At 34.8% G+C, this 19496-nt stretch overlaps 1 protein-coding gene across 1 annotated transcript; it reads right to left on the bottom strand.

The window, feature by feature from the left end:
* Positions 1–741: 741 nt before the first annotated feature.
* Positions 742–15710, bottom strand: LOC133648049 (NK1 transcription factor-related protein 1-like). The gene is made up of 3 exons (XM_062043828.1): positions 15142–15710; positions 12620–12839; positions 742–1623 (listed from the first exon to the last, which is right to left on the bottom strand). Exons 1-3 carry the CDS (start codon positions 15421–15423, stop codon positions 884–886), a joined length of 1242 nt encoding a protein of 413 aa, XP_061899812.1. The 5' UTR covers positions 15424–15710; the 3' UTR covers positions 742–883.
* Between the last annotated feature and the right edge of the window lie 3786 nt (positions 15711–19496).

The following is a 19496-nucleotide window of genomic DNA, read 5'->3' as shown; positions in this document are numbered from 1 at the left end:
CTTCGCCCGAATGTAGCTGGGATAGGTTCCAGCCACCTGGAGAGAGACAACTGCTTGAAAATGGATGGAAGAATGGAGTTAGAGTGTCCGCCCTGAGATCGGTAGGTCGTGAGTTCAAACGCCAAAGACTATACAAATGGGATCCATTACCTCCCTACTTGGCACTCAGCATCAAGGGTTGGAATTGGGGGTTAAATCACCAAACTGATTCCCGGGCGCGGCCACCGCTGCTGCTCACTACTCCCCTCACCTCCCAGGGGGTGAACAAGGGGATGGGTCAAATGCAGAAGTTGATTTCACCACACCTAGTGTGTGTGTGACAATCATTAAAAAAAAAGAAAAGAGAGGTTGTAGGCCATTTTGGTTATGGAGTCTCATTTTTCAGGGAGATTGGACCAGATTATTTTTTCCATATTTGTTTTTGTTATGTTCTACTCCTGGACGTGTTTACTTCATCTTTAGAATGTGTTGCGGACCAATTAAAATCGAGCTGCAGGCCACGCTTTGGACAATACTGCTTTTGAACATCCTTGGCATTCGGTGTACTTTTAGAAGGTTGATGAAAAACACACATGCATCTTTTGTCGTTATCTTTGTTTATTATCAAAGATCAGTCGATCCTAACTTCATGTCAACAACTTGAAAAACAGAAAGGTGAAAGGAAAACACTGCTGAAGCAACACGGTATTTTTAATAATAGATCATTCCGTATCTAACATTTTATATTTTGTCACTATGGCAATCCAATATGTACAATATTCACATTCAGTCCAAACAATCAAAATTAAAGCTTTGTCTTAAAAAGGAGCTGAATCAGCATTTGTTGGTTGGCTGAAACACGTCAGTCCCTCGGCTCAGAGAGTCCTCGTGCATGTGCGTCTACCTACAGGTGTGAGCTGTAGAAGGCAGGTGCAGCGTAGCTCTGCGTCCCCAGCATGAAAGGAGACAGAACATGGCTGGTGGTGAGGAAAGGAAGTTGGACCAGGCTGCCCGCAGGAGGGTGATGGTGTCCAGTTGCGTAGCCGGTATGTAAGGCCAGGTGCCCGCTGATTGGGGGAGACGGACTTAGCGGGCTGAGGCCGCCCAGAGCGCCGCCCATTCCTCCCCCGCCTGCTCCGCCTCCTGCACTGGTAGGAGCCGAAGTGTCTGCGCCGGGGTTCTGTTTCTTCCACTTGGTCCGGCGGTTCTGGAACCAGATCTTGACCTGGGTCTCGGTGAGGGACAGCGACAGCGCCAGGTTGAGCCGCTCGCAAACAGACAAGTAGCGAGTGGACTTGAACTTGTTCTCCAGCGCCACCAGCTGCTCGTAGGTGAAGGCAGTGCGTGCTCGGCGGGGTTTGCCCGACTTGGAGTCCGTGCCTGAGCGTTTCCGTTTAGGTTTTCCTTGCCCACCGTGGCCCCCGTTAGGCTGCACGCTGATGAGCTGACCCGCAGAGCCTCTTCTGGGGCTTTTTGAGTCTTTGCTGGAGTCCTGAGGGCTCTGCTGGCCAACATCTCTGTCCCCGCTGAAATGCAGAGCCGAACTGCTTTCCTCGCTGCTGTAAAGCCCATCTGGTGCGTCGGAGTCTGGAGTACCAGCTTCGTTGTAGACGTCCTCATCTGGACTTCTGTAGCCAAAGTTTTCTGCAACGTAAGACAATGAAGATGAGACATTCCATATCTACACCAGTAGTAAAGAACACATTTAATCTGTAACACTCATCAACTGGAACAATTTATTCAGATTGTTTTGCATGTTTTTACAAAATGTACTTGTTGGTCGAAAGTTGATTGCCTCCAAAACATTAGTGGACATTTATCAGTCCCTCCGGGGATTTTTGTGATTGTTGTGGCCTAAAATGCTTGAATTTGCAGCAGCTTTTTTAGAAAGTTGTGTTAAAAGTTGCAATGTTTTGACGCTATTTAACATTGTATCAACTTGTGATTTCATGAATTTGCAATCATTGTTTTAATTATTCCTCGTAATTTAACCTAAAAAAAAACCAATTAGTGTATATATCAATAAATATAAATACTGTAGAAGGTGAAGTGAAGAAGAAGGGAAAGGTGACAGGAATTTGGTGCATGTGAACGACCTGGAAATTCATTTCTAAACAAATATTGGCCTACCTGAAGAAATTCTTCTTTTTTCTGATATTATTAGTGTCAGCGTCACTTACACACTTTCTGATGAAAAAAATCAGCTTGTTTTAATTTCAAAAAGCAAAAAACAATACCTCTACTTCAAAAGGTTGAAAGACAGAGTTTCATATACAATTACTTTGAGATAAGAGCGCTCTCTCGACTTCTTGTCATGCTTTAAGTTGCGAGCGTTTTCACCACTACTTGAAGTAATATTTGTAACAGGGTTGTGACGTTTGGGCAATAAGGAGTTAATGTATTGTTACACATTGTTGCTCCTGCTTTGTTTGCGCAAGAAGCAAACATATGTTTTGATTAGACGGTTGACATGCATGTTTAAACGCCGCTGGGAGATCGACATCCTGACCACTAACAATCGGAAGTAAGAAAGTTAGTGTGATGGTGAAGAAGCGGACCACAAAATTTGGCGTAATAAGCCAAGAGTGTCTAAACTCATAATAGGGACAAAATGTAGACTATAATATTCAATATAATATTGCAGACTTCATCCAAGTCTTGGTCCAAGAAATCGGAACTTGCAGGAGGTTCATTTAACCCTTCAATAATTACAGACAAATGTAAATCAGAATCACGCTGACTGAGTGACCGTGGCAAAGCTCCGAGTTCTGACCTCAGTCCAAACACTTCCTTCTGTGAGCAGAGCTCTGACTATGCTGTGTGCAGGTCAGCTGAGTGACACTTTTCTTTCTTATTGGATGTCTCCACCTTTTGGAGGGGAGACAAGCAGTATGCGCTCTTAAGCGGAAGGCATCGTTTTCTAGAGCTGCTGTGTGCAAAACAGCAAGCTTGGTCAAAAACAAACATACCAATGCATCAGGTGTGCACGTTTTGCATCTCTCCAAATGTTCAACAGAGATGTTATGTCTTTGTCACACTGACTGACTGGCATTGAAAACACTTAAAGGTGGAACTGCACTTTTTTGGGAATTTTGCCTATCGTTCACAATCATTATGAAGGACATGACGACGGATGGATTGTTTTAATAATGCATTCTAACTTGTAAATAAACATAAATAAAAGTCGGCTCTATTTGGCCCCTAAAACCCAATTGAAAAACATCCAAAAAGCGCCAACAATACTCCATTTACATTTCCTGATTTGAATATTAACCAAGTATTAGTGGTAATGTTATTAGAAGCGCTAACGCAGACAAACTATTTATAGCAGCGCGGTGATCACAAGCTTGTGTGCCTATGTTTACATCATCGAGTGGTCTGCTGCTTCCTCGTTTCCTTGCTCGTCAAACTTTATTGTAGATCTTAAATCATGCCTCTCACCTGGATTGGAGAAGGACTAGGATGTAATCTGACAAGTCGGTACACTTTGACAGCCAATTTAGACCCGGAAATGGCGAGAACGACACAAAAATATGCTTGTTTCTTCGCGAGGATTATGAGTCATTCTTCATCTAAACGGGAATATATGAACATCCTGTCAGGCGGCATCCTAATGACAGACGACATTGTACAGTAAGTGATGATTTATTATGTTTGTTGGCTCTCATAAAGTCTGCAGTGAGTAATAATCAGTGATGTTGTTAAAAAAAGCGAAGGTTGTAATGCGTTTTTAAAATGAATGCGCTGCGTACTGTATGCCTAAAATTATAAAAATATGTAAATATTAAATGTTGTGCATGAGCCTGTTACTACATTACATATATACTTACATCATGTATATAAAATCTTAATGGAAGTGTTTGTATGTTTCTAAGGGCTTTATAGGCAGAATAGGGCGGCTCCCATTGGAAGCAGACTTTTGATCGCATTTGTTTAATATTTAGAACACTATCCATCCATTTTCTACCGCTTGTCCCTTTTGGGGTAGCGGGGGGTGCTGGAGCCTATCTCAGGTGCATTCGGGCCGAAGGCGGGGTACACCCTGGACAAGTCGCCACCTCATCACAGGGCCAACACAGATAGACAGACAACATTCACACTCACATTCACACACTAGGGCCAATTTAGTGATGCCAATCAACCTATCCCCAGGTGCATGTCTTTGGAGGTGAGAGGAAGCCGGAGTACCCGGAGGGAACCCACGCAGTCACGGGGAGAACATGCAAACTCCACACAGAAAGATCTCGAGCCTGGGATTGAACTCAGGACTACTCAGGACCTTCGTATTGTGAGGCACATGCACTAACCCCTGTGCCACCGTGTTAACCCCTATTTAGAACACATTAAAAATAAATACATGTCCTTCATAATGATTGTGAACGATTGGCAAAATTCCCCCCCAAAAAGTGCAGTTCCCCTTTAAGTATTCAGTAAAGAAATTAATTGCTTTGCATGGACACAGTCCATACTTTAACCCAACCTGCTTGTTTAGAATAACAATTGAAAGAGTGTTATTGTTGGGAAAATATGCATGTTTTCTAGTCAAAAACACACTGAACAAGACTATGAAGATAATAAATTGAGCATTTAGTCTCTTAAGAAAGAGAAATGATTTACAGAGGAAACCAGTCTGAAAGTAAAGGCTTAAAAAGTAAGTGACAATATTAACATGTGGACGTTCAGTTCTTGTAAAGTAAGGTTAAAGTAAGTAATGTACATTAATGACGACAGGCTCTTCCTCGAGCTAAACACTGAGAACATTGATTGATTGATTGAGACTTTTATTAGTAGGTTGCACAGTGAAGTACATATTCCGTACAATTGACCACTAAATGGTAACACCCGAATAAGTTTTTCAACTTGTTTAAGTCGGGGTCCACTTAAATTGATTCATGACATCACAAATTCAAACGTCTTTCAAAAGTTATCATAATAATAATAGTTATTATTATTAATATTATTATAACATGGTAGCTAGACACCACAGGTGGCTATTGGATGAATAGTAGTGTGGGGTCAGATGCCCAGAGGTGGGGCATCGGAGCAACATCCCCTCCGTTACTACATTTGCTTAAGTCTTCGTTTGGATAAATTTGACTAGTCAGAGTAGTTTTAATGCAACAAACTTTTAATTTTTACATTAATATTTTTGTGAAAAAAAACATTACTTTTACTCCGTTACATTGACTTTCTTTTATATCAAATTATTAATGTATAACCTATTTAATACTGCTTGGAAAGACGCATTCATTTAGCTTGTTAGAGAGATTTCTTTGTGCGAACACGGTCACATGACTCTATTTCACCAATCAAACATAAGCACTAGTGACGTTTACTTTTTTTCATGTTTTAGCCCTGTTGTAGCGTCATAAGTGACTGTAAAATGAGCATCTTTTGTTGTACAGAACATGCTGTAGTAGGATTTCTGTCTCCCTCACAAATTGTACACAAACACATGCACACACACACACACACACACACACACACACACACACACACACACACACACACACACACACACACACGCACACACACACACACACACACACACACATACACACACACGCACACAAACACACTCACACACACACACCAACTACAAGTGTAGTGCAAGTACCATTAGAAATAGCTACTAAATAAATCAGAACTTACTCACCAGTAATCAGTACTTAAGCCGTTTTTCACTGAATATTCACTCCATTCAAGTAATTATTTGCATGACTACAATGCATTTTACTTTTACTTGAGTCATATTACTGTCTCAAAAAACTGTTAGACTCGGTGGACGACATTGGGCTAAATTAATTTGGCCGGGGGCAAGGCTGTACATACATACATATATATGTGTGTGTATATATATATATATATATATATATATATATATATATATATATATATATATATATATATATATATATATATATATATATATATATCCATCCATCCATCCATATATATATATATATATATATATATATATATATATATATATATATATATATATATATATATATATATATATATATATATATATATATATATATATATATATATATATATATATATATATATATATATTAATTGTACACATATATTGATTGTACATATATATATATATATAAATATATGAGTATATATATATATGTATTTATATATGCGTATAAGTGTATATTTATACATGTATAAACACACACACACACAGGACACACAGGTGAAACTAAATTTTTTTTGATATCATGCAATGGTTTGTTTATTTCAGTTATCCTAAAGATATTTCCAACCTTCTTTTGATAGAATCTCAGAAAATTTGGGGTTTACAAAAACAGTAAGCGTTGGATTGTTCACATTGTTTTTGACTCAATTTGTCCAATGGATTATTGTCGGGCCGTGATCTGTTAAAACATCTGGTCCGTATGGGCCGCATTTGTGCTCAGTTGTAGTCTACAAAATTAAATTCCTTATAGGTTAAACATACTTGTCCAATAAATCTGATTCTGATTCTGACTCTCTTTCCCACTATTTATGGCAGTAATGTGTCAGTCGGTTGACTGAGTGACGCATGACAAGCTCAAACAATAAGAAGAAGTCTGGAGCAAAAGTCATTGATAAATTCATTAAAGGGGAACATCACTTTTTTTTAAATGTTGCCTATCGTTCACAATCATTATAAGAGACAAGAACACACGTCTTTTTTTGGAGTGGAGGGGATTTTAAAGATGATAAAAGACGCTTGGAAGATGCGGCTAATGGGAGTCACTGTTGTAGCTTTCAAAGCCCTCTAAAACAACTTCAAAACCCTCCATCAACGTTTTATATACACACTGCAAGTATATATATATATATATATATATATATATATATATATATATATATATATATATATATATATATATATATATATATATATATATATATATATATTTATATATATATATATATATAAAGTGTAGTAACAGACGCGTTCATAACAATATGTAATATGTACAATATTTACCGTAATTTGGTCATTTTAATCATTGCCGTAACTAGTTCTGCGGCGCAATTATTTCCATTTCCATAGCAGCGCATTTCTGACATCTGGCAATAACCCCTGCCGGATAACAACACGCAAGTGTGTTCTAACCATGGCAGACTTGGTGACAAACAACAAAGACAACTACTGTTGGACAAATGAGGATTCACAACCTTATCTTTTTGAATCTTTATGGAGGATGAACTACTGCTTCTGGAAACCAGTGCGAAGGGAGAGTGAGACGTTGGATCAGACGGAAGCCGAGAGAATGAGGTGAAAGTGAATCAAAGCTGCAAAATGTGGAACTTGAAGCCAAGCTATTTTGACATAAATGGAGTGATTGCCCATAATTAACTGGAAAAAACGTCCCTGGCTAGCTGGACCAAAAAGACAACTGTCCATCGAGTGAGTCACACTTTATATTGATCATAATACACGCAGCAGGTCATGGATGTATCATGACAGACAGCATACACTGTCTGGCTAGCTATATACAAACAAAACATTAAATGTTGGCTAATACTTTACAGTTACTGTAATATGATTGTTCATGTTTTTCAGTCAGTACAGATTGGTGTTATATCAAATTGTGTTGTGCATTACAAACTCAAATGTGTTTCGTGCTGACGTAGTAGCTAACTTATCTCTTACCGTAGTTGGCTTCTACGGCTAATAGCGAAACACGCCGATGTATTACTACGCTGGAAAGAGAGTTCCTCAGTGTTCGCTCTTAAAATAACAATGTCGCTACAGTTTGGTTATTACACAGGTTCCGGAACGTAAATGAAGTATTGTTGACGGTTTTTGAAAGCATTTTTAAAGTGATTTAGTGGTAGAAGTGATTGCTCCCATTAGCCCATTAGCTGAATTGCTAGCCACCAAGAACGAGCCGATTTTTATATGTTAGAAAGCGAAAAAAAACTAAAAACTTTTGTCTTCTGGTCTCTTATAAGGATTGTGAACTATATGCAAAATTTCAAAAGAAGTGCAGTTTCACTTACAAAAAATTATAAATAATAATTTATGTAAATGTATTTTCATCAATTTTGTAAGAGTCCCTTTGTTTACAGTTTATTTGATCACTATTTATTTTGGTGTTCAATAAATAATAATCTTTGTGATAAACACATGCTTTCATATAATTTCTAAATGAAGACACCTGTTCAACGGTAAGTAGTTTAAATACTTTAAACAGATTCCTAAAAACAGCAGAGTGCTCCTGTCATATGGATAATCTTTGACTCATGTGTTTTTAAAATAGGTACTTAAAAATAAAAACAGCACAGTACTCTTGTCATAGAGAGGATAATTGAAAAGCGTAAAATATGACTATTTGTGACTATATTGTCCATTTGTCTTTTGACTGCCACTACTAAATAAATGAATGTATGGGAAACACAATACAAAAGTACTTTCATGACATATTTGGTTTAAGGATATATGAAATAATAAATTCTCTTTTCTTTGATAAATTGTCTTTTGACTCAGTATTTATCAAACACTTAACAAATATATCTCCAGTATACAAATAGTTTTGTTTATGTATAAAAGTGCCGTATGGGGCATGCCTGTGTTACAAAGGTAATTGATAAATACAAATAAACACATATCTAAGAAAGTTATTTCAAAACCCAATCAAAATAATTTGATGAAATCAGAAGACAATTTAAAGTACAAACATTGTAATATGTAAAAGCAGTAAGATGTCAGAGAGCAGCATATGTCTTGTATAATTACATAAATAAAACAATAATGCAACAAAGTTAGTAGTGTTTGAAAGCTAACACTGATACAAGTATCATTCCTTTACCACAAAAACTCACTTTTATTCTTATTCATTAGTCAATATATGTACTTTTTCATATCTACACTGAACCATCAAATTATTTACTTTCATACCAACATCATCATTTACATATTGTTTACTAAAAGACTATTCATTTGATATTTAAAAAAAAAAAAAGGTTCAGGCTTTAAGAAGTTGTTGTTTTTTGTTTGATGTAAGAATTGTTGCATACGTATGATTGGTACATGTGTACACCAATCAAATACCTTTACAGTACACCTTATTATTTATTTTAGTTGCCTGCCTCCTTACTTAAAGTACTGTTGCATCATTGACTGTATACATTATATGTTGCACCAAGATTGTACTGAATATTGTAGTACCCTCAAAGTGTCTTCATTGTACATGAGGGACATTTTCTTCTCAACTTATTTGTTTATTTAGGCTGAAGGTACTGAATACTGTATAGTACGTTTTATAGATAAGGTATACAAAATATTATTTGTATTTACCCAACAAAAACATTGTAATAAAAAGTGTTCTACAACTTTGAGCATCAAGTTCCTTAGTGAAGAAACATTTAGGAGTGCTCGTCATGTTACAGTTATATAAGGAGGGATATAACAATTACCGGTGTTAATGATAAACTGTGGTAAAACTTCCAGTGATTAATATTAATGTTTCATATGTTAATTACAATAATTTTGTGATCGATTTCCGCAGTTCGATAAACTCACAACACGGTGAAACAGCTCATTTCCAGAAGCAGCCAGCAAGCTAACAGCCAACATGCTGATCAGTACTGTAGCTAGCAGCTGACGCACTGATTAATAGCTAGCAGCTAGCACGCTGTTCAGTAGCTACCAGCTAGCCCACTGATTGGTAGCTAGTAGTTAGCGCCCTAATTGCTACCTGGCAACTACCGTGCTAATCGCTAGCTATGTTAAAAGCTAACAGTATCAATCAATCAATCAATCAATCAATCAATCAATCAATCAATCAATCAATCAATGTTTATTTATATAGCCCTGAATCACAAGTGTCTCAAAGGGCTGACAGTACAAAAGACATTAATGACTTTCCCCATTACAAACTTTATACCCCAATCTAAACTAGTAAAAACACATTGCTGTCTGAGCAACTAAACTATTCAATAACAATAATAATAATAGATTTTATTTGTATTGCACTTAACATTTGAATGACAAATATTTTGTGCAGATTGAACCCACTTAGCACAGAGCAATAAATATGAACAGGATTCCTTGAGCATTAAAATAAACCACACTCTAAAAACTTTACAAAAAATAAAATGGAAGAAGATAATTATATTTAAACACTACAACAATATGTATTTTAAGAACAATATTTTATGTTTATTCTGCTGAGGAAAGTCTTTGTGTCTTTTAATTTATTAGAAAATAAAATAAAGCTTGGTTAAAAGATTTCAGTGTGTGCATGTGTACTATATTTAAAATTACTATTATATAAACTTTTTAATCTACACATTTATAGAAAACAAGTTACAAAAATATCACTATGTTTAACGATTAAATTATTGAAAGTCTGATGTGACAACTTCATCACAATAACAAAAATGCAAATAATACACCAATAAATGTCAATGTTTCAGTGATTTGACATCAATATATGTTCTTTTTCAATTCAAAATACATTTGCACTGCATTAAAACATGTCAAATTATACATTTATCATGAACAATGTTGCATACTATATGTAACATATTTCACATCAATTAGTAATATTTTATGAAATCGTTATCATCATTATTTTACTTTAAATGAATGTGGATTCTAACGGGTCACATGACATGTTCAACACAAATTTCTGAACCTTTAATATTTTCTAACACATAATGGTAGATTCACTTTAACGCTACTCATGATGACAACCATCTTTTAATTGCAATTGAAAATGCAGCGGTGCCATCACGACTATTAAAATAGGACCGTCTACTAAGTTGTTCAAGTACTGGACATATAACAGTATATTAGTTATTCAAGTGCTAAAAATGTGACATTATGTAATTAATGCTATTCAAGTGTTGTACTTAAAATATGACCATATAAATTATGTATAACTTTATATCCTTTACATTATATGTTATTCAAGTACAACAATTGTGACAATATACAGTATGATATTCAAGTACAGAAAATGTGAGAGTACATTGCCGTTATTAAAGTAGTGTAGGCCTAGTTGAAATATGACCAGATATCACATATGTTATTATGTTATTCAAGTACTGCTAATGGCCCTGCGATGAGGTGGCGACTTGTCCAGGGTGTACCCCGCCTTCCGCCCGATTGTAGCTGAGATAGGCTCCAGCACCCCCCGCGACCCCGAAGGGAATAAGCGATAGAAAATGGATGGATGGATGGGGAAGTACTGCAAAAGTAATAGTATATCAAATACTATAAGTACTGCAGACAGTGTATTGCATACGTATATGTTATTCAAATATTACAATGTGACAGTATATTACTGTTATTTAACAACTGTACTTAAAATATTATATGTGACAGTATTTTGCATACTGTAAGTAGTAGAGAGGTGAATATATGTTAGTTAAAAAAGATGAATCATTCATTTGAGTTGAGTTTATTACAGCAATTGTTGTATTTTTTGTTAAAGACAAAATAAAGACTTGTTTGCGCAAATGATTTCCATACTGACAAATCAAAAAGATGTGTAAACCATTCTAATATTTGTTTTAAAGTTGTGCTAATGACTAATATATATATATAAAAAAACCAGTCTGCAAGTATACGTAACAATTGTATTATTAGTAACATTTCAACAGTTCTCCCTATATTATGTTTTTGCTTTTTTTCACACTTTTGCTGTATTTTTGTGTTAATATTCCTGTTTATTGTATTTTTAGACTATGCATTACAACGTGCACAAAAATAAAACAGCTGCAGTCCACAAATGGTCCCCACATTGCACTTTGGACGCGTTTGCCTTTCGTTATTGCTTTTAATTGAGGTTTTTAAAAAAAGTGTTTACAAGAAAATATCAACTAAGTTATGTTTGAATATTTGCACAATTGTGTTCTTCTAATTATATTGTTTTGTATTTGGTAATTTTCTGAAGTATTTTCATTGTATTTATTTTCCTCAAATATATCCCGCTTGTCCCGAAATAGATGGATGGAAGATTAAAAATGAAACCTGTCAAAATTGGCAGGACAATAATTGTTCATTAATATTTAACAAATTCATTTGTACTTAAAAGTAAACAAATGTGTGTTGTAGGCCCTACAGTTAAATTAATATAATGTTCTTCAAAATTACATGAAACATGAATTACTTAACAATACTGAATTGTCTGCGCTATTATCAATAAACGGCATCATAGAAGGGAATCAATTACTCCGAGTCAAATAAATTATATTTGAGATATATAATTAAATAAATGAATTAAATTGTGTACTTTCATACATGCATTCATCTACCACCGTTTTTAGTATTGCGGAATTGGGAAAGGCCGACGCAAATTGACTGCGTTTATTCTTTTTTTATTTTTAATTTTTAATATTGTCTGAAGACCGAACGAGAAAAAAACGGTTATCATTTTTACTGAGTACCAATAAAACGAAACTATCAATTAACTCATGCTGGTGTGGTGTCATTAGATGATTTAGAGGAGGCCTCATATAATATCATATATAATAGTGTTATTATATTTCACTGCCAGGAAAAGTACAATTTTTAAAATAATACTTTTATATTTCATTATTACATTAAACGAAAAAATATATAAGAATGATGGAATTATGTTGCGTTAATGTCATAAACGATTAAATCAATGTGACTTACTGTGATAACCCTGCGAATATGCGTCGCCGTTGGGCTCCAGGCCCGCTTCGCATCCTCCACTGGATCCTCCTGTGGATCCTCCACTGGATCCTCCACTGGATCCTCTCCGGTTTTCCTGGCCTTGCTCACCGCGGTGGTTGTCATGTCGCCGACTAGTGAACTTGTTTGGGTCCAGAATGTCCAGAACAGAGAAAGAGGTAGTCCGGTGACCGGCAGGACCCTAAAAAAGACTTTTTTTTTTATTTAAAAAAAACCCCCAAAACTTTTACGAAGCTTTTTATATCCACAACAAAAACTGTCGCCTGGTTAGATATGACACATGAATAAGTTCATATTCACTAGATATATTATCATTCGTAAAATTCAGATGAAAAGTTTCAATGCGGCCCGCAGCCTGTTTCTTATTGGCTCGCGGCTTACTTTAACATTCTAACCTAACACGAAAAACTAAAAAAAACAAAAACAAAAAAACAACAGCAGCTAAAATGGTGGGAAATGAGCAGTAATAATTATGAATAGTTGTAATTTTATTAGTATGGACTTGGTTTCATATGTATAATTAGTGTATGTGTCATTTGTTTAATGACTTGCAAGGAAGCTACAACTAAATGATTTCTCTAGATAGATAGATATAATATATAACATCTATATATAACATTAATTATTTATGACTCAGTATGTCTAAACTTAGTGAACAATAATATGGGAGTTGGATCATTTTCATTTTTGTCATTTAGTTGTTGTTTTTAAGTCTAAGAAATACATTTTATATATTTCAATGCAAATTTGAATTAAATAAGTCAAAGTGTATGTCAAGTGTCTTATTATTATTACTATTATTATTATTAGCATGTCTATTTTTTCTCCTCACATGACACCTTTTTGCTCTTTTTCCCAGTTGTGTTATTTAATTTTTTTTTACTCATATTAATAATAATAAAATGGGCTGCGCACCGCAAATGACCCTCAAGCCACACATTGGACACCCCTTACCTTATCTCCTATTGTATTATAAATACAGTACATTATACAGCGATCTCTAATGGACAAATCCATAATTATAACAAACATAATGAAATCATTGCATCATTAAATGATTAAAATAGAAGTTTGTATAATATATGCATCGTTATATGTACAAACTACTCACAAAGTAGCAGCAAATGCATGATCAACACATAATACTTTCACGATCGAATATGTTCATTTGCATTATAGGGACAATTTATAAATTAGGAGGCATATTGTCACTGTTTTTTATTCGTTTTCATTATTAGCATATTTCACGATGTGTCATTTGAGTCATGTATACATATATGTACTTAGTAAGTACAATTGGTGTGCATATATAATTATAACTAGCATACATTTGAACAATTGCACATTTATTGCACGATATTGATGAATAACACACACACGCACACACAGACACACACGTTTATTTTTTGCATTACTCTAAATTTCTTTCCTAAAATAGGACTTAAATGTAAGAATGCCTCGCATCCCTTTAATTGTTTGTTTTTCTATAGTTATTATATATTAATAGTAATATGTATTTATTTCTGTATTAGTTTTTTTTAATTGATGTTACCTGCATGAGGACAGCATATGTAAATCCGCAGTTGTGCTATAAACTGCCATATTTACACCTGTATCGTTGCAGATGTTCATTAATATGCACCAACCCTAAAAAATAAATGAATGAATTAAATAGTAATTATAATTATAAATATTACTCAATGATTCCCGTTATTTGTATTTTCGTTTCTAACAAACAAAACACCCGTCCTGCTCATTTGAATGTTTTAGTCATGTTTACATAATGTATTGTCGGTGTATTTTCAGGAATACTGAATAAGAATCAAGGGGGCAACATCTGAAAGAATGAATGTGCTTCACGACATGGAAAATTAATAGAATACGTTTTTTTATTATTATTGCGTCACACACAGGCTGGACTGTAAATTAACATAACTATTATAGACAGAGACTTCCCTTTATTGTCAGTCAAATTTGAACTTTACAGCACAGATAAGAAACGAAATTACATTGCGTTAGCTCGTTGTAGTGCAGGTATAAAAGAGCAATAAGGTGCAGATATAAATAAATAGATTACTGTAGAGATAAATATATTGCACTTTTGCATATGCATCCACGTTTATGGATGTCTTGTTATATTGTATTTATATTACAGCGAGTTTATTATATATACTTATTTTCTTGATAAGAAAAAAATATCTCCTTTCAAATATTTTCTTTATTAATTATTATTATTTTTCGTGGCTTCCACGTTGAACACTTGCGTGCTGTGGTAACACACACATTATTATTATTATTATTATTATTATAATTATTATTATTAATTGTGTGTGTTTTCCTCCGTTTCATACAAACGTGAATATTATTCCAGTTATTTTTTATTATGATTATTGATTTAATTGAATGCAGGTGTGTAGTATCCAGCTAATAAGATAAGAGGAGATAAGATAAACTAAAATACGATAAGATCTCTGAGGTCGTACCTGCAGCGGCGGTACCGGTACCGGGTTCGTGGGAGGAGGCTCCTGGTGGTTCTCGGCATGAGAGTCTCTAATCCCAGCCGCCGTGGAGAAGATGAGTTTGTCCCCAGAAGGAGCTTCTCTAGTCCGTGCGGGCTCCAAAGTGTCCATGAGCGGCACCAGCGGGTCCTGCTTGAAGGAGTGTATGTCTTCCGTGTCCAGGGAGGAGGACAGTGTCCCGGCGTGTGCCGCCGCCACGTCACTGCCCATGCCGCTACTCCTCTGTGGACTACTTAACGTCCACATCAAAACTCTTTCAACTCTCACACACTCTCTCGTACACACACGCGTGGAAATAGTCAGTGAGCGCTAACCTCCACCATGTTGTCCATGTTCATACTTCCACTGATGAAAAAGACTTCCGTAAAGACTCCAAGCAACATGGCGGCTTTAATTGTCGCCTCTGTCCGACGTGTGTGTCCTCGTCCTCTTCATCGTGGCTCCGTCAAACAACACACTTCATTTTCCGCACGTCCACATCCATCACTTTGTCAGCCTTTGGCTCCAAAACACTTTACTACAACGGCGACAAGAAGAAGAAGTGCAAGAAGAAGAAGGAGAAGAAGGAGAAGAAGAAGGGGCGGGAAAAACTCCCGCCACCACCCACCATCATCAGCATCATCTTCATCTTCATCTTCATCCACCATGTTGCTGCTGTCAGCACATTTGATACACTCTCCCTTTCTCCACTATTAACTCAAAATACTTTGAACTCACCATGATGCCCTTTATCAAACACGAAACAATAACATGAAGTCATATTTCTCCATTCAACTGTGTTATACATGTATTGTCTGTGTCATTACAATCGTTGTTTCAGTAAAAACGGCAGAAATATGATCAAATATTACATCATATGTTACTCAAGTAAATGTGACAGTATATTGCATGGCTACTAGAAATGGGGCAGTGTATTACATACTATACTGGGAGTACTGTACAAGAAATATGACAATATATTACACACAATACTGTAAGTGCTAGAGATGGGACAATAAAAAAGTACTAGAAATGTGACAATAGATTACATATTATAAGTAGGGATGTCCGATAATGGCTTTTTGCCGATATCCGATATTTCGATATTGTCCAACTCTTTAATTACCAATACCGATATCAACCGATACCGATATATACAGTCGTGGAATTAACACATTATTATGCCTAATTTGGACAACCAGGTATGGTGAAGATAAGGTCCTTTTAAAAAAAAAAAATAATAAGATAAATAAATTAAAAACATTTTCTTGAATAAAAAAGAAAGTAAAACAATATAAAAACAGTTACATAGAAACTAGTAATTAATGAAAATGAGTAAAATTAACTGTTAAAGGTTAGTACTATTAGTGGACCAGCAGCACGCACAATCATGTGTGCTTACGGACTGTATCCCTGCAGACTGTATTGATATATATTGATATTTAATGTAGGAACCAGAATATTAATAACAGAAAGAAACAACCCTTTTGTGTGAATGAGTGGGGGAGGGAGTTTTTTTTGGGTTGGTGCACTAATTGTAAGTGTATCTTGTGTTTTGTATGTTGATTTGAGAAAAAAAACAAAAAAAACAACAAAAAAACCAAAACGATACCGATAATAAAAAAAACAATACCGATAATTTCCGATATTACATTTTAAAGCATTTATCGGCCGATATTATCGGACATCTCTAATTATAAGTAATAGAAATGTGACAGGAAAATGACATACTACTAGAAATGTGACAGTATATTACATACAAGTACTAGAAATGTGAAAGTACTAGCAATCTGACAATATATAGATGCTATGTTAACTAAATGTGACAATATATTATATAAGTACTAGAAAAGTGACAATATATCAATCAATCATCCATCCATCCATCCATCCATCCATTTTCTACCGCTTGTCCCTTTTGGGGTCACGCGGGGGGTGCTGGAGCCTATCTCAGCTGCATTCGGGCGGAAGGCGGTGTACACCTTGGACAAGTCGCCACTTCATCACAGGGCCAACACAGATAGACAGACAACATTCACACTCACATTCACACACTAGGGCTAATTTTAGTGTTGCCAATCAACCTATCCCCAGGTGCATGTTTTTTGGAGGTGGGAGGAAGCCGGAGTACCCGGAAGGAACCCACGCAGTCACGGGGAGAACTGCAAACTCCACACAGAAAGATCCCGAGCCCAGGATTGAACTCAGAACTACTCAATCAATCAATCGAAGTTTATTTATATGACATACTATAAGTACTAAATGTGACAGTATATTACATATTATAAGTACTAGAAATGTGACAGTATATTACATACTTCTAGAAGTGTGACAGTATAGTACATATTAAAAATACGAGAAATGTTACAGTACTAGAAATGTAAGATTATAGTACATACTATAAGTACTAGAAATGTGACAGTATATTGCATAGGCTACTATAAGTACTACCAAATGTGACAGATTATAGTACATACAATAAGTGCTAGTAATGGGACAGTATATTACATAGGCTACTATAAGTACTACCAAATGTGACAGATTATAGTACATACAATAAGTACTAGTAATGGGACAGTATATTACATAGGCTACTATAAGTACTACCAAATGTGACAGATTATAGTACATACGATAAGTACTAGTAATGGGGCAGTATATTAAATAAGCTACTATAAATACTACCAAATGTATATTACATACTACAAGTACTAGAAATGTAACAGTATATTACACATTATAAGTACTAGAAGAGTGACAGTATATTACATGTATAAGTACTAAAAATGTTACAGTACTGGCAATGTGACAGTATACATATACTATAAGTATTAGAAATATTACAGTACTAGAAATGTGACAGTATATTACATACTTATAGATGTGTTACAGTAAATTACATACTACAAGTACTAGAAATGTTACAGTACTAGAAATGTAAGAGTATATTACCTACTATAAGTACTAGAAATGTAACAGTATATTACATATTCTAAGTACTAGAAGAGTGACAGTATATTACATGTATAAGTACTAAAAATGTTACAGTACTAGCAATGTGACAGTATACATATACTATACATGTAAGTATTAGAAATATTACAGTACTGGAAATGTGACAGTATATTACATATTTATAGATGTGTTACAGTAAATTACATACTACAAGTACTAGAAATGTTACAGTACTAGAAATGTAAGTGTATATTACCTACTATTTATTACTACAAAATGTGACAGCATATTAGATATTATAAGTACTAGTAATGTGACAGTATATTACATACTTCTAAAAGTGTGACAGTACAGTACATAACAAAAATAAGAGAAATGTTACAGTACTAGAATTGTAAGATTATATTACATACTAAAAGTACTAGAAATGTGACTGTATATTACATAGGCTACTGTAAGTACTACCAAATGTGACAGTATATTACATACTATAAGTACTAGAAATGCAACAGTATATTACACATTATAAGTACTAGAAAATTGACAGTATATCACATGTAAAAGTACTAAAAATGTTACAGTACTAGCAATGTGACAGTACACACATACTGTAAGTATTAGAAATATTACAGTATTACAAATGTGACAGTATATTACATACTTCTAGATGTGTTACAGTTCTTACATACTACAAGTACTAGAAATGTTACAGTACTAAAAATGTAAGAGTATATTACTTACTATAAGTACTAGAAATGTGACAGTATAATACATACGACTAGAAATGTGACAGTATATTACATATACTATAAGTACTAGAAATGTGAAAATACTAGAAATATGACAGTGTATTACATACCTTAAGTACTACAAATGTGACAGTAATTACATACTACTGGAAATGTGATAGTATATTACAAATACTATAAGTACTAGAAATGTGACAGTATATTTACACACTGTACTGTAAGGACTAGAACGGTGACAGTATAATACATACTGCTGGTAATGTAACAGTATATTACATCCTACAAGAACTAGATATGTGACAGTACATCACATACTACTGTAAGTACTAGAAATGTTAAAATACTAGAAATGTGACTATATAATACATATTATACTGTAAGTACTAGAAATGCTAAAATACTAGAAATATGACAGTATAATACATACTATACTGTAAGTACTAGAAATGTTAAAATACTAGAAATGTGACAGTATATTAAGTACTGTACTGTAAGTACTAGAAATGTGACAGTATATTACATACTCTACTGTAAGTACCAGCAATGTGACAGTATAATACATACCATACGTACTAGAAATGTGCCTGTATATTGGATAGTATACATGTAAGTACGGCCCTGTGATGAGGTGGCGAC

This window comes from Entelurus aequoreus, linkage group LG04 (genome assembly GCF_033978785.1).
Source record: "Entelurus aequoreus isolate RoL-2023_Sb linkage group LG04, RoL_Eaeq_v1.1, whole genome shotgun sequence".
Lineage (NCBI taxonomy): Eukaryota > Metazoa > Chordata > Actinopteri > Syngnathiformes > Syngnathidae > Entelurus > Entelurus aequoreus.
This window is presented reverse-complemented; position numbering and strand designations above follow the sequence as displayed.

What these genes read in the sequence shown, in the direction of transcription:
- LOC133648049 (XM_062043828.1), bottom strand. Translation starts at nt 15,423, where the DNA reads ATGTGGACGTTAAGTAGTCCACAGAGGAGTAGCGGCATGGGCAGTGAC. An exon ending in TACCGGTACCGCCGCTGCAG is followed by an intron (nt 12,840 to 15,141) that starts GTACGACCTCAG and finishes AGTCTTTTTTAG; the next exon opens with GGTCCTGCCGGTCACCGGAC. An exon ending in ATATTCGCAGGGTTATCACA is followed by an intron (nt 1,624 to 12,619) that starts GTAAGTCACATT and finishes CTTACGTTGCAG; the next exon opens with AAAACTTTGGCTACAGAAGT.